Consider the following 23715-nt stretch of genomic DNA (forward strand, 5'->3'; position numbering starts at 1 on the left):
TACATGTGAAGAAAATTATCAAACATTAAATTTCTTAAAAAAAAAATTGAATAGAAAAGCAAAAATCAAGTTTTACAGTCTTACTATATCCACAGTACTGAGCACACATTTGTTTTGCCTGTTGTCCTGCATCCAAAGCTCAATTCTTCCACTATACTTTAAACCTAGGAGCCAGGCTTACTGGAATGCAAAATCATGCTGGAATAGATTTTCTATCCAGTAGGCATATCTATAAGAGTCTGACTGTATAAACACATTTTGATGCAGTCTGATGAGAAAAAGCTGCACAACAGCATTAAAAGACAACGCTCTAAAATCAGTCTAACATGCTTAAGTGAATATTTTAAATAGCATATGTAATTAAATGCATTCAAACTGCAGCATATAGTAGCTCTTTTGAGCTGCCACTATTATTTTTTTTCTTAAAGAAGCAAAAGTTTTTCGCAAATCCCTTCCCTTTTTTATAAGAACAAACGGAACCTACAAAGAGATTTCCAGTGGCAGCAGTTAGTCAGCCTCATCATTCACATGTTAATATATTCATCTGACACAGATTCTTAAATACCAGCTCTGCAACTCCTTGGAATGAGGTGGATTCAGACTTGGATACATACTTGGGTACAGGCAGAACTATTGAAAAAGTGTGACAAATGCCTCACTTCTGCAGCAGAAGAAAATGCCACCTCCTAATAATCCCCAACTCATGCCTCCTACACAAGTTCAGCCATTTTATTTTATGGAGATTACTGAATTTTCTTCAGAATTCCTCATTGGTCAAATATCAGCTACCTAAATGCATCTTTTCAATGATGAATACTTATGTTAGGCTAACTCTTACTACTGATTTCTGAAATGTAATATGCCATCAAAGCTATACTTCAATGTTACGCCTGTAACTCAATGTTTCTTTGCAAAGATGTCACAAATTACCATTCCTTTTTTGCATGTGTGGTACATTGCAGATATGATACTTGCAAAAATCTGCAACGTGAAATTTCACAAAACACTTAGAAATTGCATACAGTTGAGTCAGACTACTTCAGTTTCACAAGTGTCTGTGAAGTCTTCTGTTGTACTAGAGTTAGATTCTACAAAGCTGCATGTCCACATTAGCTTCCTAATTCTGCGGTGATGTGTCTGTAATTAGCATAAGAACTGGGAGAAAAAAGAGAGCAGAGAGGTGATTTCTTCAATCTTCGTCTTTCAAAGAAGTTATTTTGTAAGTATTGCAACTGATATTTTCATTTTGCCTTTGCATGAGAAAACTTCCTGTGCCTGCCTGACCTCCAAAGGCATTGCAGTCTGATCTACCTGATGTATGTGGACAGGTACCATGAAGACCACAATGACTCAACACTCAAAGATAGTTTTCCTAGAAAAAGAGGATTACTGCAGCCAGAAAACTGGATAGCTTTCTCAAGACACATGAGCCTGTATGTTAAAAAGGAACAAAACATCTGAAAGCGCTATTTCACCAATTAAATTATTATAGAGATAGAGGAATTTTACTGGACAAAGCAAACTTCCATAAAGACATTTGCCTCTTACCTCTAAAGTGGCAGTGACAATTTGATTTCCAATTGAGAAGTAGTCAGGAGGAAATTCCTGAGACCGCAGGTACAAAGCCACTACGGTAGAGAAGATGCGGATCATTGTTTCGTCGCTAAAAGAATTGATAGTGCAAATGTTGAAGTGTCGCAAAAATCGAGGAGAAACGGGATTCCTCCCACCTCCTGGAGGCCCCATAGCAGCAAGTAACTGTATATCAATGAGGGTAATTTTAGATGTGTCCTTCAAGTCATACCTTAAAAAAAAAAAAAAAATTATAATGCATTATTTAGATACAGTTACAGATAGTACTGTGACAAATGAGATTAGATGCATCTATACCACAAAACGCTTTCTGCGTGCATAACATATACAGATATATATAAAAACATCATTAAGAAAAAACAACAACAAAAAGCCCTAGCCTTGAAACTAATTATGCCTTAGTTAATCTTAACAAACCATGCTGGTCTGAAAGATTACTTGTTTAATAAGAGTTAAATGAAACCTGATACAGAATTTTGAAACAGAAACCAAGCTTTAATGTTTTTCATATAAACCAAAGCTACTGTAAAATCTACAAAGCTCTTTAAGAAATATTTTAAAATAAAATTCAAGTGAATAATGTATCAGCATATCAAGCAACTTGAATGTTTCAGTTTTATTTCAAATATTACCAAATTCCATGGTCAAAGAACTGTCTTAAAAGTTCTATAGGGGGTTGTGCACCATACTTCTCCAAAGCAGGCATATTCATATCATCTACAAAAATGATGCACTTTTTTCCCATTGGAGGACCAAAGACTCCTTTGCGCCTCTTGTCCAGCCTGGCCATAATAATGTTCTAAAATGCAGACAGAAATATTTAAAACGATGATTAAATATTCATATTGGTCACATTTTTAAAAGACAAATTGCCTGTTCTACTAACCTGAGTCTGGTTGGCACTGGTTCGAGCTGAAAAATTAATGAAAAAGGGAAAGTAGCGCTCCCCATCCAAGTTGTTCATCAACTTATCCTTGACATATACGGATTTCCCAGTACCTGTGGGTCCCACTAAAAGGAGTGGTCTTCACAAAGAAAGAAATAAAACAAAAAAAGCACAGACTGCAGAAATCTGAACTACAAATTAACTGCCACTAGAATACAAAGACTTTTTGACATTTTCCTACCTCAGAAAACATAAAATGCCTTAAAAAGAGAAGACAATATGATGTTTTGAAATACATATCCATGCAACTTCCTCATAATTGTAGTTCACACACAATGAGAAGACAAAGGGGTCAAAGAGAAAAACTTTTCTCATTCTTTTGGTTTTGGAGCGTGTATGCACACACAAAGAAGTTAACACCATCAACAGAAAAACAAAGAATCAGCATAATAAAGCAAGATTACAGCAGAACTTCATTAAACCAAAAAAAAAAAAAGAAGAAAAGAAAAAAAAGAAAAACAAATCAAACCCAGAATTGAGACAATAAAGTGCATTGTTTCTAATAATTTCCTATTTTCAACAGGCCAAATAAGCTCTACATGAAATCAATGGAAAGAGTAAGAGATGTTTCTGCCTATAACAAGTAACTCAGAAATTTGTATTGAAGTAACTCACTTTCCATGGGTAACAAACAGTTCCATCAAATAGGTATATCGGACTGTATCCATAGTTGGGACGATGATATCTTGAATCTTCACATTTTTACCACTGTAATCAACATTTTTAATAAACCCATTCCAATGAACCCAACGTCCTCTCCCTTTCATCTTGGAAAAACACAGATGCAAAAACAAAAAAGCAACAAAAAAAAATCCAATCAACCAACCATACAAAAGAACATAAGCTTAACTTCAAAAGAGCAAGTACTTGCTCTTTGAGTATTTTCAAAGGATACAAAACAGAACTGTAGTAAATTGCCTATGGGCTCAATATCCTTTTTTCCTTCTAGGAAGTTCTTTCGTATGTAGAAAACCAAACTTGAGTCTATCAGCTCAGCTTTAGTTAGAAAAGAATCATACTTGATATGCACAGCTCGGTATTTTCTAAAAACAAATTGGTCAGAACTTAGTATTTTAAAAAGAATAATAAATGAAGTATGCACTGTGGGATCTGATTCAACACTAATGCTCTATAACATCTAACAAACTATGTGAAGTTGAAATATCCACACCCAGCGCTATTTTCATTCCACTCAGACTGTACAAATGTTCAATCAATGTAGAAGCAAGAAATCATACCTCATACACATAGTCATACACCAAACCTTTCTCTTCAAAGGGACACTCCCATTTTCCCACGACCTTTGGTACTGGACTTGTTCCAGATTTGCCAGCCAAAGTTTCCCTCAAGAAAGTATCAAAAATGATTCTGCTGTCACTATCACAAGTGCCACCAATGGACCAGACTGTGGCAAAAGCAAAGGAACCCTGCAAGGGCAAAACGAAAGAAACAGTCTGAAAAACTGATACATAATCTGAGCTTTGTATAGTCTGATTATAAGATAATTCAGAAAAATATTTACAGGTTGCCCTAGAATAAAACCTGGTCGAGAGAGATCTAGAAATCTGATTAATGACAAACTAAATCCTCATTCAAGGAAATATATGAAAAAAAGCTCACAGACTGAAGCATTCTGTCACATGCCAAAGTCTGAGAATAGATCAGCCATACTTGATCTCAGGGATTTTCTAATTGCAAACCAGGATCTAGGAATTTTCAAGTAAAGTTTTAAATAGAAACATCTACATTTTGTTTGGTTTTTTTTTTCCAGTTTATCTTACAAAGAGCCATAAAGGTCAGACACAGGGTCTATCTACTATAAATTCATAGAAAACACTCCTCCCAAGAAAATTTTGCTCAAACAAGTCAATGAGTATTACGTAGACACATGTAATATGTCCTTTTGTCTGTTCTAAGGAAACCAGATACTTTGCTTTAGCTAATTACTCGGTTAGTTGGAAAGCACTCCTAATAAAAGCAGTAGTTATCCCAGTTAATTGGAAAAACAGTAAAATCCCAGTTAAATTGGAAACAGTAAAATATTTAATTGTATTTGTTACTTGTTACACTACCGTCACATCCTGGCAACTCCAAAGGTTGTTGGGGGGAAGGGGAACAACAAAGAAGCAAAGCTGTTTCTCATTTATCTTAATCCCAAATTAAGGTGGCTTTGTTAGTCAAAGTAGATTTGAAGACAAGTGTATGCAGAAATAGCTATACATCTTACAACAGGTTTAAAAAAGCAACCAACCATAATCAACACACGGATATTTTTGTTGGTGGTATCTTGTACTGTTGGACACATCAACATTTCAAAAAGCCGTGTAAGAGCTACTACAGCATTGCTATTGCTTGTAGGTACCAGCTCCTAAGAGATACAAAAGGAAGGGTATTATACCTCATGAGTTAAGGTAGCTCATCTTTTGGAGTTAAAATACTAAAGTAATTAAATAATTAGCTAATACAGAACAAATATGTGAAGTCAAGGTTTACACTGATTTTCATTCTAAAGATCATTTATGACCCTCTGTATTTGAAATGTCAAAACACAGAGGTTGTTAAGCAAATTCATGGCCACCAAGTGACCAACTATAATCACACATCTTAAAACAAAAAGAATACACACAAAAACAACTACAGCAATGAACAAAAAGCAAAAGTCTATGTGCTATAATGCAGTTTGTAAAAAAAAAAAACAACTACACGTTTCCCTAAAGCTTAAAAAGTGTTCCTTATTCGACACAACATTTTAAAAAGAAAAAAGCCACAGAACACACCTAAAATATAAACACCTCCAAAAACAAAAAAACAAAAGAAAGACTTTCCACTCAGTATTTTGAGTAATTGTTGCTTTTTTTTTTTCTAAAGAACAGGGTGAAAACTACGACCAGCTTACAATACAAGTCACACCTAATATTCTTGTTCTAACTTTTCAGAATAGACACAAGAGTTGCCCTTCGCAAAACTCCAAGAGGAGGCTGCTGCATATGCACTGTAATTGCTCATCAGGAGAGAACAGCCCCTCTGCTACCCAAGTTCAACTGAATGTAAGTAGACAACTAACTACTGAAGGAAAAAAATAAATCACAAAAAATACCTTGCACTTTTTCTGACGGAGTTGTAATGCTGGTGGTATTAACCAATCAAAAAGCCCTTGTAGAAGATCCTGATGCTCCTTTAAGTTAAGAGGTTCAGGCAGTTTATTCAACCAAGAGGTAACAAGTGGTGTCCAGCCCAGTTGTGAAGGTTCCAAATAAATCATGCCACAGCGACTGACTGTAGCAGGCTAAGGAAGAATTGTAAACTTATTCTATTATAAATTTAATATATTGAACCTTATTTTACATTTCCCTTAAATAAAATAAAAACTTACTGATGCCTGGGAAAGGTCCATTGTTTCAAAAATAAGACTCATCTGAAGAGACATCTGGATGATTTCCCCACTCATCAAACAAAGCTTTAAGAAAAGAAAATCACAAAGAAGATTACAAAAAAGTAAGCATTTACTTGCTAATTACTCTTCGTGTCTCACTAGAAACTCTATGTGAATATCAGTAAAGCCATGAATAAGCAAAGGGGAGGCCAACTACATAAACTTTAAATCATTTGGAGCAGTAATCAGTGCCATACTAGATTTAGCTAAATTCTTTACTTATATCATAGTATACCACACTATCCTGCCAGTAGCTTTATTACCAGTAACTAATCCTGCATATGACAGGATAAACAAAAGGCCTCAATTAGAAAGGAGAAAGAAGATCTGCTGCTATTGGTGCTACTAATGAAGCACTCCACTTGGAGAGCCATTTTTCCTGCTTAGAAAAGTAACAGTCCAAATTGAGTATTTTCACAAATTTAAACATAAAACAGTCTGTAAGTTTTACACACACTTTTTCAGAAGTGTTGTGCAGTTACAACTCTGACTTCAGAAGTTAATTTTGAAAATGCAAATGTTTTTTCAGTTGAGATTGCAAAAACTTACAATTAAAGACAAGTTTTGGAAACATGGCCTTTATATTTATTGTAATTGTCACTTTTTAGATTTAAAATTGAATTATTAATTTTTGTTAGAAGTTCTTATGTTAAGGGGATACTATACATTAAATATGTTACAAGTTGATTCTATGATTTTCAAAAAATAAAAATAAAAAAAAACAACTTCACAAATCTTACAGTTTGCTCCCAAAGCCACCTTGCACTTACACTTTTCAAATGCCAAGCATTGCTGTGTGCTTTTGTGCTTTTATTCATTGAAGATCATTTTCAAAATGTCATATCAATTTACTTAGGCATTTATTTGCACTGACTGATACCTTTTTGTTGTCATCCAGAACTGTGTTCATGCTTTCTATCCACAGGGTATCAATGGGGCCATCAAAGATAACCCATTTGCGCTCAGGAGTCTCAGATAATGCAAATTCTCTGAAAGTATTAGCAATTATACCATCTGTCCACTAGAGGGGGAGAACATAGGAACGAGAAGTAAAAAGACAGTATATACATTTCAGTTTAAAAAAGACAGTAAGTAACCCCAATAGTAAGTATTTGCCAAAGACTATTTTAATTGAAAATGTTACATTTTTCTGTTCATTTCCTTTTCATTATTCTTTAACTATTCTTCTCTTGCTCGGAAAAGCGTAGAACACAGATTTGCAGTTTCACAAAGGACCATGCCAGCAAATGGAAATTAAACAGTGGTATTTTGCCTGTAATGCTATATTTTTTAAGAAAGAATAGAAAGGCACTTAGAAGTGCTTCTGCTCTGTCTTGCATCTGCTTCTTCCCAGAGTCACCCTATGTTTCATTACTTCACATTCCTTTTTTTTTTTAATATTGTTTCTTCTCCAAACCAATATTTTACATGTGGAGACACATCAGGTTTTAAGCTTTTCTAAATAGCTTTTTTATACTGATTTAATTGCACTGGTTAGAATTGACAGAGAAAATAATCCAGTTAACCTTAGTATATCTCCCCAGCATGGATGGAAGCATATTAGAACAATGACCCTCAGTGCGGTATTGCTTATTTTGCATATGTAAACCCATGTAATTTCATACAAATTTACTGCCGCATTTATTTGAAACACTAATTTGAAAGTGGTCCTCTAAGTATTAGCTAAAACTACACTTACAACTGTGTTCTCATGTGAATTTAAAGTGATAAAACCACAAGTTCAACTGTTTACTATTGAGAATCAAGGAGATTTGCTATATCTGGGAATAGGAAAAAACAAAAAGTATTAGAAATACTACAGAGTAGGAAAACCACATGGGATTATTAGCTCCTAGTCCTTGAGCCCATACTGGTATGTTTGCTTATTTTTTCTTGAAGTCAGCCAACCAGTACTATTATTTACAGTTAACACTCGAGTCCCAGAGAGGGATGAAGAAATGTTGTCTGGAATTGGGACTTAAGAGCCACAAGCAGGAGCAACGTGAAGTGCCTTTCCTGACCCTGAAAACAGCTGAACAATAACACCATGAGTTAACCTGAAGTTAGAATGTAGTTAAACAAGTGCACTCATACAAGCCCAATGAAATCCATGGAAGATGAAAGAATAAAAACTGAAACAAGAACAAAAAAACCAAACTGATAAAGTTTGGCCATTGCTACATGCTACTTTTAAAACATATGTTACCTCATGTGATACCATATCAAACTGCCCAAAAAGCTGACCCATAGTGATTGATTTGGGGTTCACGGTTCTAAAAACCACTCTTTCTTCTTCACCATACCCACGTTCTTTCATAAGAGACAATGTATCTGCCAACACATGTAGAACTTTGGTCTTCCCAGAAAAAGATTCCCCTACCAGCATAAAGCTGTTAGATGAAAAGAAAGAAAGAAAGAAAAAAGCTATTAATAGATCTGTCTTGCATTTTAACTTTTGCAGACCATATGAAGGACAACAATATTACCTATATGCTATTTATATGTTTAAATATTGTGGTAGATCTGGCCCTCCTCTCTAGAAAAAGCATGCTCACATTCTGAAGGAGTTGCATTCAAAGCCATACATGAACTCACACGCTTACACTGCATGTACATCTAAGTTCTACAACTCATAGCAGTCATTTTAGTTTTAGATTTACAAAACATCATTTAGGCAGAAAACAGCTGATTGGCGCACGTAAACTTCACTGCACAGCCACTGTACACAAGTTGTCCTCTGAAACATTGATCCACTCCTTAATTTCAGTTATTTACAGAATCACATATTATTTCCTAGTTTATTTTCCATCCTACACAGCTTGTAGCCAAGTTCTGGAAAAAGACAAGCAGCAGGAATGTGTACTACACACACATACACAAATACCAAACTACCTTCAGCCACATTTAAAAATAACTTTACTGCTCATCCAGCAGAGGGATGTGACTGTAACAGCGTCACCCTGGAAGGATTAACTGATAAGCTGAATAGCAACAATCATAAGGGCAATATATTGTACACATTCCCTCAATCAGTTTACTGAAAAAATCAGTTAGCTGAAAGATTCCTGACTTGGCAAAAGCACTGCTCAAGAAATGTTATTTTTCCCTTCAATGCAAAACACAGCACCATACCAGTCACTATGAAAAAAATAATTCTACCTCAACAGTAACTGTTTCAACACAAACTGAACCATTCTGCCACTCATAATATCTTTTACACTTGATATAGATAACTACCATGACATAAACCAAAATGACAACAAATACAGCTTGTGAAATAGTAATGAGAATCTTACCCATGTCTAACAATCATCATTTCATAGGTCTGTATCATTTTCTCTACAAAAGCTTTCACAGGTTGGACGTTATGTTGAATACAACATTCATGTGCACATTCCAGAAAATCCTAAAATCAGACCAAATTACAACCTTATCATTTGCTACAACCATTTTTTTCTTTTCCTTTTTTGCCCTTTTAAAAACCAGTTCTCATGTTTACAATTTATAGATGTATAAATCTAGACTAAGTATTTTTATTAGATTTTATTCATTGTAAAACTACAAGTAAATAATCATTGCACTCTATTCCTTAAATTATCATCTTGGACTATGATAGAAGAGATTATGATCATTAATAAGGGTTTCACGTTCAATAATACATGTAACACTATCAACCAGAATACAGCAGTCACCCCTGGAAAAACAAAACAAAACAAAAACCACAACACTTTTCTATTTCTAATGCTACAACAGGAGTTAACTACCAATTTAATCTTGAGGGGATGTTATATCCTCATCAGGAACTAACAGCGTGCTTGAGCATAGTATGGTTTTGTCAGAAGTTTAGTATTCTCTGGAAAAATTTAAAAAGTTAGTCCATTTTGTCTTTTCCTACACGTTCATCTTTTCCCCAGTGATCCTCCTACAAAGGAACTGTGCTTTATTCGTTGCTATAAGCAACAGAAAATACAAGTGCAAGGCTTAATTTCACTAAAATAGATCCAAAAATTAGGGATCAATTGTATCCAAAAATTAAGAAGGAAATCAGTCAGACTTTTAAATTTGGCAAATTTGCAGATCAGTTTTGATTTCTTACACTGTCATTCTGTACGTAATGGAACATGGATGTGAATTATACTCAGATTCAAGAATTTTCTGTGGTACAAATTTCATTGCAAATATTCTGCAGTTTTTCTTATTTTTCAGTAATTCATAAATTATTGTATTAATCACCTGGTTACAAAACAAGCAAAACCAATAATTTTTAGGAAGGAAAGGTTACAACTATACTTACTTTGTAGTCTGCATCAGGAAGTTTGATTCCAGGAAATAAATCGCTAGTTATACCCATGAAGAGAGGTATATCACATGACAAAAATTTGGGCTCATTCACATCCTTAATTGATCTAAGAAGCTAGAGAAAACAATTACACATTCTATTAGAAATGAAGAATACACTGTTCAGAAACTAAAATGATCTAATATGAAATTAAGATTTTTAATTATAGGGTGCCCTTGATAAGCAGTTAAGCACAATCACCAGCATAGCACTGAAAAGCATAGCATGCACTTAAAAGATAATAATAATAGAACTAAAAGAGAATTAGCTTTGTTTCATCAATAGGGAAACTAAGTAAGGTTGATCAGTGACATGTCAGTGAAGATGTGGTGGGACTGCCCTAAGAATTCTGAGCTGCATGCATCAGTAAAGTTCCTTAAGAATTATTCCCTGAACTTACCAATACATCTTCATCTTCCTCTGGAAATTTCAGTTTTAAATTCCCTGCAGCCACCAACACAGCTTTAACTGCTCGCATACCGTAGTCATAGTGATACTGAGAAGAAAGCTGCTCTGAACAAAGCCTGTAGGTCATTACTATCTTCACTGATAGTGACTTTGCATTCAGAAATCCATATGAATAGAGAGAAATTTCTGCTATCAAAGCATAGTTAGGAACCATCATAGCTACTGTTCGGAACAGAACCTGAAACACATACCCAAAGAAATATCTTAAGACAATTTTGTGAGGAATGGATTCATCCCACCACAGCATTTCTAATGGTAAGCAGTATCACCTTTTTAAATGAAGTACTGCTTCATAAAATCAGGTATAAGCCTATGGTTGATTTGCAGCAGTCACAGAATCATAGAACTGCAAAGCAGTACTATGTAAAAACACTGGGAGCCAACAAAATAGAAAAATTACCAATATAGATAGATAGAGTTTACAACTTGCTAGAAAAGCTAATGCAAGTACGCTACCATCAAGATCCACTGAGATGTACAACTGAACACAGAAAAGACGTCTTACTAGCTCTTATCTCTCTGCACTGTCTCAAGACTGCAGTTTGCCCCCACACTGATAAGTCCCACAGAGCAGTACATGATGCAGACAGCATGAGCAAATGCACTTCCTTTCCTGAAGTAATCTGAAGCTGACATACTTTTCATACTGCATTAAGTCTACTTTAAGTTAACATTCATAGCTCCTACTGAGTCCTACACTGAGTCTTAAGGGACAGGTACCAGATAGGACTCTTTCCAAAAGCCTCCAGATTACTTGGTTAAAGCCAAACTTCCCACTGAAACCGCTAATATAGACAGTATAATAATCTCTAAGATTTTATTTCATCATGTAGCGTAAGGAAACTCATTACATGGACAAGGTTTAGTTTGTTCACTAACATTTATTCTATTAAATAAGGCTGCAATAAATGCTATGCAAAAATACCTTCTTAAAGCACTTTTTTTCTAACATATTCCTCCATTTTTTTCAAATTCTTTCAAAAGTAACAGCAATTAGGCAAAAGACGCTTACTTTGTCAATAATTGATAAATAAATACGTAAGTGGCACAATCTGAATTAAACTGAATTAAATCTGAATTAATACCAGCAATATGTGCCTTTTTAGAATCATTTTAAAGCAGAAATGTCTTTTATTGTTTTACCTTCAGATTATCTGGAAGTTCAGAACGTCCTGCGTAACCTGGATTCATAGTAATAGCTACAAAACAGTTGGGGTTAAGATTCAGTTCAGTTCCTTCAAAAACAAACTTCTCTAGTTTTGCCTGTATGGCTCTCTGGATGCAAAGGATCTGCTGGGCCACAACAGACAAAACTTCCAGTTCAATGCGATTGAATTCATCAAAACACGCCCATGCACCCGATGAAGCCAAACCCTTGAAAAACTGTAAAATGAAAAAAGACAACAATAGTATCTCTAATTTTCAAGGATCCAAAAGAAAATAAGAGAATCATGTTAGAAGTTTGATATATGGAAGATACAATTATGATGATATCTAAGCCTGTTTAGAGCAAAAGTCAGTGCTATACTGACAAAGCCCTTTCTGTGTTTTAAAGGAAGGTAAATCAGAAGATTCTGTTCAGCAGTCATTACTTTTTGTGTTCTAACTAGTGACTTGATAGGCTTTCACAGTGCAGAAAACTTTAATATGTTGAGACCAGTATATTACATCCAAGGGTAGCAAACCTCAGGTGACATTCATTTACAAGTGCTTCTGCAAAGTGGGCATCCTACAGTTTCCATCCTAATAAATAAAAAGGGAATTTTAACACTTCCATTTACCTTTCCCATTGCCACATAATCGAGGCCATCAGAACAGTTGAAGACAACACACTGCACAGCAAGAGCTTTAGCTAAATCTTTCGTGGTCTCTGTTTTACCTGTCCCTGCAGGACCCTCAGGGGCTCCACCAAGGTTTAAATAAAAAGCTCCAATCTAAGGAACAGAAATAGTTTATGAAAATTATTAGTGCGTCATTTATATGAGATTATTTTGAATGAAAATGTGAATTTAAACTGCACTAGATAAAATGACTGTATGAAACAAAAAAAAAGAATGTTTATATATTATACCGACTTATAAATCTGAAAATTATTTAGTCTAGAAATAGAGACAACTGAATTTTCCATAAAAGAAAGTTTAGTCTTATACATCATCACAACGATGATTACTCAAACTTTATTAGATCCAACCTTTATTTTTTTGTTTAGATACAACTTTAAAATCAAATTTGAAGCCATTACTCAGTTGCTATTCTTTTCTACATCTGCTTCTCCTTTAATATACTTTTTCCACTTTTCATTTTCCACACTCCCTTTTGTTGCACTTCTATTCCACTGACCATCCCATAAGGAAATTTTCCATGATTGTGGGATTCCAAGATTAAAAGTCTGTGAGCCAAAAAATGGAATGAGACTAGCAGCCACATCACCTTCTTCTGTCATAACCATGTACAGAACCCTTAATGTTTCAACAAATACCTATCAAATGTTAGCTAGAACCATACCACAAAAACTAAATTCATGAAGAGAGCAAAATATCTTCATATGCATCAGTCAGGCCTTTTCAGAGTAATTCTAAACCTACAGAGGTGGTGTTTGGGTGTCCACAACATGTCTAGTAAAATTTGAAACCATATTCCAGCCAAATAAATTGTAAGAATATTGTATTCTTGTTACCTATGAAGTGATAAAACCTAGATAGGGAGATTTTTCTTTAGTATTTCAAAAAACAGACAGTCCACTAATGTTTAAGTCACATTGGTGGGCTGTCCAAATTCATTGCTATAGATCCACTTAATGTTCAATAAGCTATAGAAATCATGACCTTCGAAAACTCCCTTTCAGCAGAAATACCAGTCTCACAGCAACCGAAAGCCCTGTGAGTATGGCTGTAATGAACAGTGTAAAAAATAGCATACTATAGTAAACATGGTCGTTAGTAATATTTGCAGAAGATCATACCAAGGTGCGATAACACCTGTCTGTTAGAGGAGTAATGACCAGGCGTGGTGAGTTTCCAAGGTATTCATAAGCATATTTTACATTGCAATTAATGATGCAGACACGAACGTTCTCTAACTCCCAATAATATCGTAGTTGTGCAAGCCATTGAAAGTCTGTTTCACTCTGTACACCTGATAGACACATAATTAAAAGCAACAATAAAGGAAGTTTTAGATAACTGGATTTTCTACTAAATAGAAATATAAAACTTTGGAATTATTATTGTTTATGCTCACATCTAAGTAATCACACTTGATACATCTTAAAACTGTTGTGTTTTATTAAGCAAAATGAGATTACGTACCACTTTCAATCATTTCCATGAGGACATCTCTAGCATGAACATCAATAGTAACCAAGGCACCCAGTGTTGTCCTCGTTTGCTTTGACAGTTTTCCTCTTACCAGCTCTACAATATCATTAAGTTGAAGCTGAAGTGTATCATAATAATCCTTTAAGCCCTGGAAGAAACAATGGTAGTTATGAAACTAAATATTTGACAGTTTCAAGCGTTTCAGACTTCTTTACAATAATTAGATACCATAATGGGGATTGCTTATTAAACCATTCTTACATCATCATATTTTTGCATCAACTTCTCTCTGAATCAGTTATACATTTATGATTTTAATCTATGCTTGTCCTAAACAAGAACATTCAAATATCTTAATCAAAGTTACAAATCTCTTTATAGAAATTCCATACCAAACTCATATGCTGATTGTAGAAAGATTTGATTAGGCAAAATACATTCTCTGAAAAGAAAAATGAATTTTTATTTTTTTTAAAAGATTATATATCACATAGTACCTCTGGCTGACTGCAAAGAACTTCATGGACCTCACTTGTCCAGAACATTTGAGATACGCACAATACTACTTGTCCAGGCCACTCCAGAACCCAACTTTTTCTCTCAGTCTCTAGATATGCCTGAAAGAGATAAATAGAGTATACAAATACAGTGTCAGTGCATACACACTGGGACGGGGGGGGCATGGGTTCTGGTAGATGAAAAGCTCAACAGGAGCCAGCAATGTGCACTTGCAACCCAAAAAGCCACCTGTATCTTGGGTTGCATCAAAATAAGTCTTGCTAGCAGATCAAAGAGGTGATTGTCCCCCCTCTCTGCTCCTATGAGACCCCACTCACAATCCTGTGTTCTACTTGGAGGCACCCAACACCAGAAAGCATGGACTTGTTTGAGTGAATGCAGAAGAGGGCTGTGAAGATGATCTGAGGGCTGGAGCACCTCTCCTGCAAAAGACAGGCTAAGACAGTTGAGGTTATATAGCCTAGAAAAGAAAAGACTCTGGGGACACATTAGAGCAGACTTTTCAGTACTTAAAGAGAACCTACAAGAAAGCTGGAGAGGGATCCTTTATCAGGGAGAGTAGATTAGACAAATAATAACCATTTAAAACTATTTAAGGGTAGATTTGAATGAGATAAGGAATAAATTATTTACTATGAGATTGCTAAGCCTCTAGAACAGGCAGGCCAGAGAAGTTGAGGATGTTTCATCCCTGGAAGAGTCCAAGGCCAGATCGGACAGGGCTTTGGCCAGTATGATCTAGTGGAAGGTGTCCCTGCCCATGGCAGGCTGGTTAGAACTGAATGATCTTTAAGGTTCTTTCCAACCCAAACCACCATATGATTCCATAATGTAATAAAAAGTATATATTGTAAATCTATTGATGTTCTTACATGAAAGTACTATTTTCAAAATGCAAGTGAACTTTTAAATGGCTTTTTACCCAGAGATTTGCAATTTGATCTCAAATGTTAGGATACATCAACTTATATTTCCATATAATGTAAATATTCACAGTGTGCAAACTTCACAAAAGAAATCTTTTCTGGCTCATTAACTTTGTTGATGAGGGAGGAAACATTAATTAATTAAACTCAAATGGCATATCCTTGAAACAGTAATGCTGCAAATCATTTAAAAAAAATTTAAATCCAGTATTACAAGTTAACTCTTACTCAACCTAAACTCTTCTCTCTCTCAGTGGCTTATAAATATAAGACATGTTAACTTCTTCTTGGTGCCATAATTTCACCTATTTGAACTCCTGTAATCAGAAAGAATTTTAGGAAGCAGACAGCCTTAACATAAAAGGAAGGTCTATTCCACTGTGTGCTACTGTTATTAAATTATTACAAAATGCATACTACAAAATCCCTACCATTCTTGATTTAGCAATAACATTGTGTATGCTCTTCAGCATAATATCTTCTACTTGAATCAACCACTTCTCCACTGCGCCTCGAGCTTCAGAAGTAGAAATTGTTGAAATAAATTCAACACGCTCGCCTTCAGAACTGTACATTGCTTTTATATCCAGATTGGGAAGGAAATGTAGCTTTGCAATGCCTTCAAAACACTTCTTCAAGTGAGGCTGAACTCTGAGAGGATCTTTGGTCTCTGACAGGATCTCCAGCATTTCATCATTAGACAAGAAAAAGAAGCTAGAAAAAGATTTAGAAAAGAGCAAAAGTTTTAAAAAAAAAAGAAAAGGAATAAAAAGGTAACTGAATTACCAGATACTTTAAGGGCTGACCTTATTAAACAACCAAATTAATGTTTGGAATTTTTGTTTTTGAAATAGCCTAAGAGCATCATACCGGGGAAAGAAGAGACGCTTTTTCTCAAGATAAGCATTAAGCCCTTTCATGATTTTGTCAAGAAACTCATTACAGTTCTGAAGCTTCTCCAACATCCCCTCCAAGGAAGTAGCGGCAAGAACCTGTAATAATAACCACATGCCAACTATTAGTTATAACTAAGATACTTCAAACAGCAGAAATTACTCAAATAATGTACAACACAATTTTATTCCTAGAAAGCTGAGGCAGTTGATGTAGTTGGACTAGATATATTCTAAAAACAAAAACACTGCTGAAAACAGAGAAACTACTGTTTCTTTTCAAGCACAGTCTGTTTTCCTTACCTGTGTGTCTTTGGCACAGTACTTCATAATATCCTTCCATTGTCTATCTACTGTTTGAAAGAGACGCCCCTCTTCTGGCATCTGTTGCATAATATCCTCAGAAGAAAAAATGGATTCCAAATAAAGCCACTGTGCTTGCACTTTCAGCCATTCATCAATTATTTCCTGAATGTGAATTAGGCGATTCTCCCATTCCTTAATAAATATTTAAAGAATGTTACCTGGATTTTTTTTTTATTTTTATTTTTTTACACAAGTAGTATTAAAGAAAATAATTATGAAAAAAGTGGATACTGCAACACTCCACTTCCCAAGAAGAAAATGAAACATGTCCAGCATATTATCAGCAAAATAAAAAAATTTAGCCATATTTAGGTTCTTTCACATACACAGATGGCCAAAGGAGTTTAGAAAATAAAATGCATCTGGAAATTAATTTTCTCAAATGTAGTTATTGCTTTAGTGCTATGATCTTTTAATAATGTAACGGTTAAGTAACACCCTGCAGGTTACCAGTAACATTTTTTTTTTCCATCGCCCACAGCAAGCAGCTGTTGGTTTGCCACTGGAATATAGCAGGAACATGAGAGTACTAGAAAGACCACTAGATCAGAAGAGAGGTCCAGCCAGCCCAGTATCCTGTCTCTAAGGTAGACAGAAGCAGATGCCTCTAGATGAGGTTGGAGAAGCTGTAAGTACCTTTTTATGAGGTTACTATATGTTACCTGAGCCTGCTAGAATTAGGATTTGCTAATAAATTAAAAGAATTAGGGAGGTTAACTGCAAACAAATTCACCAGCTTCTCTCCTGGCCGTAGACAAGGTATTCGTACAGCTAAGACTACTCTAGTTCTGCAAATAGATAAGCAGGTGTAAACTGATCCATCCCTATTCTGAAGCCTAAATAAAGACAAAAAAACAAAAACAAAACCACTTCTTCCAGCCCTCAAAAAACTTCCTTGCCTAAAAGTAATCACTACAGTTCAAAATTTGATTCCCAAACTGATGGATCAAATCACAAAATGTTAATCATTTGAACAGTAATGAAATATTAATTTCAAGATATTAAGAAGCAAGGTCAAAGTCCCTAGCTAAAATAGTGACCTTCAAAGTATGTGAACCAAAGTTCTTTTGGTTGCATCTGAATGGCAAAGGAGAGAAGAATCAAAACATGAAATGTAGAAGGAGACGTAACACAGAAATAACGTAAGAAGGACTTAAATGAACTCCAAAGAGTCTTGATGAAATGTATTTTGCTAATATAAAATAAAACACTGTAATGCAATTGGTTTACTTTTGCATGATAGTTATCATGAAAAACAAACAAAAAAAATTGCTTTTTCTCATCATACCCTGATTTCTTTGTCAAATGGTTTAATGAAAGGTGATCCCCTCATTGTCTGAGTTTTCACAATCTGATCTTCAAGAACAGCTTGAATCTCATCCACTGCAGACAGAATATGAACACCAGTCTCACGATAAACAGACATATTAAAGGAAATTGAATCCCAAGTTTCCACCATTGCATTCATTGCTCTCTCTAAGGAAAATTCCTAACATGTAAAAAGAAAATAATTTACCTTAGTTATTATATTGTTGTTTTTTTTTTTCCAGTTGACTAATTCTATACATTACTACCCAGCTGAACAAGCTATTTTAATCTAGCAGCATAAATTATTTATCATTTTTTCCTTAGTAATTACCTTTCTAGTGCACTGAAAACAGTATACTCAGGAAATACGAAGGATGTAACACAGAATACAAATGTATACACACTCACTGTTATCATCTAATAAACCAGAGACTCATCAAATCTCTTTACTATAAGCATAAAGAAAAATATCCTAGCAGGTCATAAAAGCTATCACAGTGAAATCTGACATATTTGTCACAATCAAATCTTCATGCTTACCTTACTTGCACCCACACTTATAGCTTCAAATTCTTCCAAATAAGGGGCTAGATTCTGCTTCAAAATTTTTCTCAGAGTCGTTCCAGAGTCTGGTGTTAAATCATACCCTACTATATTTGACATCTGCTGCCAATGACGAGTTCGCATGCCAGGGTTACAAAAGACATTCACAGTGGGTATATTCTCCTAGTTGAGGAACAACATTTATACCATAAAAAATTACAACGTGCATTATTTCTCAACTTTTTTTTCCCCTCATCCTTGATGTGCATTTAAAATGCAGCTGCAATATACAGTGGCATGAAAATATTTTCTGAAAAGCCCAGATGGATCCATTCAACTATTCATTCAATTCCTAAGTAATTGTAGTAATTTACTGAAGAAGAAATATAAAATTATGAAGCAAAGCCTTGTTGAGAAGTGAAAAGGAACAATTTTTCAACTATTTTATGTGAGATTGGACTACTGTTTAACATAACATAGTCTTGTGTCAAAATTCTCAGCTCCATTCTTAAATATTTCCCTGAATCCTGAAAGCACTCAAATCTCTGTAACTGCTATAATATCTGTAATCTTTTAAAATAAACAGGACAGTACACTGTGGGAATGGTGACTTGGATGTCTCTCTCTCTCTCTCCCTGTGATAAGAAAAAGAAATAAATTCCAGAAGTTACTTCCTGGTGCTTATGTTTGCTAGTTTATAGCATGAACACTTTTCTTTCATTTCCTGTGGCAGGATTTAGATGTCCACGAACACACTGTATCCAGACAGTAAACCTTGGTACATCAGTTGCATGTATGGTCTCATCAAGGCAAGCTTAACAGACATTCTAAAGAATTGCATGGACATAATTACTACTGAAACAAGCAGTGGCCTTCTGCTATCTGGTCTTCTTTTAGAGGCTCTATTGGACAAAAAAAAAAAAGGAATGACTTCACCCAGGACATTTGTCTGAGATGAGAGGCAATTTGGCCCTGGTACATGATTCAACTTCCAAATGGGTTTTACTTACATAAAACACTAATTTCCAAACCTAACAGAAAAGCAGGTCTCAGACACTACAGTATTTATCCATACAGAGTACTGAATTCAGCATTTATCTCTCAACATTAGTTTCCAATAACTCTCATCTTTTTTTCTTTTCTTTTTCTTCTCTTTTACCTTAAAGTCTTTCATCTGCTCCAGAACCGAAGAACACATTGTAAGAGTTGGATTTGTCTTTATTTCTTCTGCTTTCTTCTCTTCTGTAGTTCTGTGGGATGTCTTTTTCAACTCCTGCTGAATTTTCTTCTGTTTTTGTTGGAAGAGTTTTGACATTTTGTATATCTCTCGAGAAAACTCATCAAGCTCAGCCTCCATGATTTCTCCATTGAGTTCCAAAAATTCACCATCCATCCATCTGAGAAAAAATAATCAGAAATCTGAATAGTAGAAGTAGTACACAAACATTAAATCTTTGTTTTGCAACGTGAACAAGTCAAATTAATAGTTATTTAAATGAAAGTAAAGTTATTTTGAGTTATTATCATTCTTCACAAAATACTAATGTGTAACTGAAGGGTGGATTGATCATGCTCTTCTGTGTATTTGTATAAAGCTTTCAAATCATTCACATGCTTATATCAAGTAACTGCACACACTGAGAAATATTTTAGTTTAGCTCTTCTTAGAGATCAATACATGACACCAAAATATATTAGGCATTTGTATTTTAACTCAGAAAAAAATCCTACTGTCTAGTCATATCTTATTTTATAATTTCCAAATACAACGTAATCATTTGAGCACACCTTCACAGCACTTTGTCTGGACATTAGATTAAAGATGGGTTTCATTACGTACAGACTGTGACCTTTCTAATTACATTTCTTTCTCTTTTGGCATACAAAATGGCTCATACCTAACCTTTTTTTTTTTCTTCTCCCCAGTACATTTCTTTCTGCACAGCTTGTCTTATTTATAGACTTCATCAGTACGACCAGTACAGTTAGAACAAAATACAAATATTTAGTGCAATGCAAACAAGTAAACAGATGTTTAGTAGCTGAACTAAAATCAACAACTTTAATACATAAATTATAGCACCATTAAACTTGGATTGCTAGAAACCAATAAACACCCACAAGAAAGCAAAAGCATATTCTATACCTGACATGAACAAAAATAGCATGAGTATTTTTTTCATTCTCCCTCACTTAGTCTCAAGACTATATAGGACTGAATTACCTTTTTTCAGTTCGCTGCCATTTCAGTATGAGATGAAAGAGTTTCTGATATGGTTCAATCTCATTTTTTAAGCTGCTGAGAAGTGGGAAGTGACTTAACTTCCATTCCATCAGAGTCTCTTCTTTATTAATAAAAGCTACTGTTTCATCAGCTTCCTGTATGCGTTTCTGTAAGGCTCTCAGGTCAGCTACATACTGAAATTAAATAATTGAACGCCTTGAGAAATAACTAACTAACTAAATTATGCTATCAAAAAGTCAGGTATCAAACTATAATAAGCCATTTTATTTTTGTCTTAACTCCGTTGAGAGTAGAGATACCTTGCAGAGAGATCTTGATACTGATGGGCATTCAGGAACAGTATGAAATTTATGCAGGAATGCATGAAGCACAGCACTGCTAGTGGGCCAAGGGAAGCGACTGTCACACTTTGCTCTCTGCTGGTGCGATCTCATCTCAAGCACTGCATGCAGTTTTTAGTGCAGTATAAGAATAATATAAGAAGGACATAAAACTATGCGAGAGCATCAAAAGGAAGGCTACAAAGATGGTGAAAGGTCTAGAGGGAAAGACGTCTGACGAGTGGCTGTGGTACAACCACAGCCAATCAAAGGAGAGTAAACTCTCCTTTGAGTCAGATGTTATTGCTGATATATTCCCATAAAAGAGCGGGGTGTTAGGACGGCTTTTCATGAGTTTTGACAGTGTAACAAGAGGACAATACACTTTCTAGTTCACATTTGTAAACAGAATTACTTTAAATTATTTCCACAACCTCTGTACATTAAAGACACAGAATATTTGTACCCGTCTTACACTTATTAACCAGACCTGTTGCATGCAATCCAGTTCTGAGTATTCTTCAAGTTCTGTCACAGACTGTGTTAGCTTCCCTAATTCCACTGTCAGTTTCTCAGATTTATAAATTAGTTCTTGTTCTCCTTTACGTTTGGACTTTTCAATCAGCTACAAAACAGTTGATTGTTTTTATAGTAAAAAGCAATGAAGAAGGGGTTGTCAGTCTTTTCAATAATTAACATTCACAGGCCTGTCTAAATTAAATATTTAGCACAGACAGAAAACAAACAAGTTATCATCCTTACAATAAATACATTTCAGGAGAAGTTGCTTCCCATATGATCCATTTAACTGTGCAAAAACACTGACACCAGAAAGACTGGATGTGATACAGGAAAGAAGAGATATTTTCATCTCTAGGAGAGAAAGAATGCTAGCAAGACAAACATAGACAAGAGAGGGTAAAGAAAGTAATCTTCAATCACAAAGGGAACATTAGATGTCATGTCTCTGCTAGTAGTGATTGTTACCTAAATAACATTGTTCCCACCATTCGCTCATTGACAGAAGAAAACATTGTTTTAATTAAATATTTCTCAGTCCAGAGCACTGAAACATTCTAAGAGCCCAGCAGATATATTTTCATCAGTAGTCAACTGCACTGCAGTGAATGTTTCCATTCCTATAAGTTACCTAGCACTGACCAGAAACAAATTAAGAGATTAGGACTTGCTGAGGGCTTTAAGTTGCGCTGACAATTTTCTGCATTTTCAAATTCCTCCAAAAAATCCTCCTTTGATATAAAAATCTGGGAATACATGATTTAAGCATCTCTGAATTAGTAAAGTTCATGCTATACATTTAGATACAGTTATCTACTGACAAAATAAAGAGAAGTGAAAATTCTAACAAGTCAAAATATACCACAAACAAAGAAAATATCCTTACATCATCATGCTCATCAAAAATAGGGTTAATCTTCTTTGGCCATAGAAGAACTGCTGCATTCAATGCAATATCCTCAGGAGAAAATAAATAAATATCTAAGAAGTATTCCATTTGCCAAGAGCACTCCTATAATAGGGATTTCACAAAACATTAGGTATCATAGTCTGTGTAAGATACTGCTTAAACAGTGAATTGCTTTAGTGTGTTCAAAGCCATGAGTTTCTATATATGAAATTCACTTTCTACTTGTGTTAGCTTTTAAAAAAATAGCTTTTTCAAACAGCTCTGAAATAAGCCTCTAGGTACAAACAATAATCAGAATGTTTCACAATCTACTTTACTTTATTAAAAGCTGCATTTCCTCAACAACATGCAGAACACAAGGGAATGGGGAGTAAGAAGTGCAGCTTGCTTCTCGAGGAAAGGCATGTGATGAAAAGTGAGCAGCACCTCTTGCTTGTGGGTGAACCAACGCTGTGGGTACAGTATATTCATACACACAGAATGATCAGTTGAAAGTCTCTCCACTCCAAAATGAATTCTGTATTTGTACAGGCCAGGTGAAAGATAAAGAATGAAGTAACTATCGTTTACCTTGATCCTTAATGAGAGGTCTTGAATACCTTTGGCTTTTACCTCCTTTATGTAAGCTATTGTTTCAACCATTTCTTCTGTGCTCTCTGGAACTTTTAACGCACGTTCTTTAATTGCTTCAAATTCCCTGCATATCCTATAAAATTATTTTGTAGATAAAATTACAAAACTTTAAGATTTTGACTGGTTTCAAGTTTAGGTTTCATGGAATTAAAGTTCAAATTACCCCCATACAGCTCCATAACTTTATGAAATAAATAGGAAATACGAACAAGTAAGCCTAGGAAAATACTGTTTATTAACTTACAATAAAATAAAAGGCTTATTTGGATTTAAGGGTGTACTTTTGCAACAAATGCCTCAATTATTAATAATTGCATGAACTTAAGTACAGTATCATTACCATATATACAAACACATCCCTAGTAAGTATTCTTTCATTTTGATAACATAGAATCACTGTAAAACAGGGTTATAAATTATCGATTTTAACTCAACAA

The 23715-nt window shown here is 34.8% G+C and overlaps 1 protein-coding gene across 6 annotated transcripts in view; it reads right to left on the reverse strand.

The window, feature by feature from the left end:
• DNAH12 (dynein, axonemal, heavy chain 12) overlaps positions 1–23715 on the reverse strand; it is a 66302-nt gene that overhangs the window by 33223 nt on the left and 9364 nt on the right. For 5 of the 6 annotated variants that reach the window (XR_005839459.2, XR_003077518.3, XM_015293383.4 and 2 more), the window contains exons 13-40: positions 23216–23351; positions 22622–22747; positions 21707–21841; positions 20876–21069; positions 19811–20048; positions 18649–18834; positions 18089–18289; positions 16738–16932; positions 16412–16533; positions 15973–16255; positions 14594–14713; positions 14088–14244; positions 13742–13914; positions 12561–12713; positions 11923–12162; positions 10712–10957; positions 10267–10386; positions 9269–9378; positions 8179–8362; positions 6853–6993; positions 5913–5996; positions 5637–5825; positions 4791–4907; positions 3778–3966; positions 3155–3306; positions 2480–2618; positions 2226–2392; positions 1549–1804 (exon numbers count right to left, since the gene is read on the reverse strand). Coding sequence is in view for 4 of the 6 variants with exons in the window: in XM_015293383.4 (XP_015148869.2) it covers positions 1549–1804; positions 2226–2392; positions 2480–2618; positions 3155–3306; positions 3778–3966; positions 4791–4907; positions 5637–5825; positions 5913–5996; positions 6853–6993; positions 8179–8362; positions 9269–9378; positions 10267–10386; positions 10712–10957; positions 11923–12162; positions 12561–12713; positions 13742–13914; positions 14088–14244; positions 14594–14713; positions 15973–16255; positions 16412–16533; positions 16738–16932; positions 18089–18289; positions 18649–18834; positions 19811–20048; positions 20876–21069; positions 21707–21841; positions 22622–22747; positions 23216–23351 (4753 nt within the window). In the remaining 2 variants the exon portion in view is untranslated. The remainder of the gene's footprint in view (positions 1–1548; positions 1805–2225; positions 2393–2479; positions 2619–3154; positions 3307–3777; positions 3967–4790; positions 4908–5636; positions 5826–5912; positions 5997–6852; positions 6994–8178; positions 8363–9268; positions 9379–10266; positions 10387–10711; positions 10958–11922; positions 12163–12560; positions 12714–13741; positions 13915–14087; positions 14245–14593; positions 14714–15972; positions 16256–16411; positions 16534–16737; positions 16933–18088; positions 18290–18648; positions 18835–19810; positions 20049–20875; positions 21070–21706; positions 21842–22621; positions 22748–23215; positions 23352–23715) is intronic. The other variant, XM_015293384.4, reaches the window with a different exon arrangement.

The sequence above is a fragment of the Gallus gallus genome, chromosome 12 (assembly GCF_016699485.2).
Source record: "Gallus gallus isolate bGalGal1 chromosome 12, bGalGal1.mat.broiler.GRCg7b, whole genome shotgun sequence".
Lineage (NCBI taxonomy): Eukaryota > Metazoa > Chordata > Aves > Galliformes > Phasianidae > Gallus > Gallus gallus.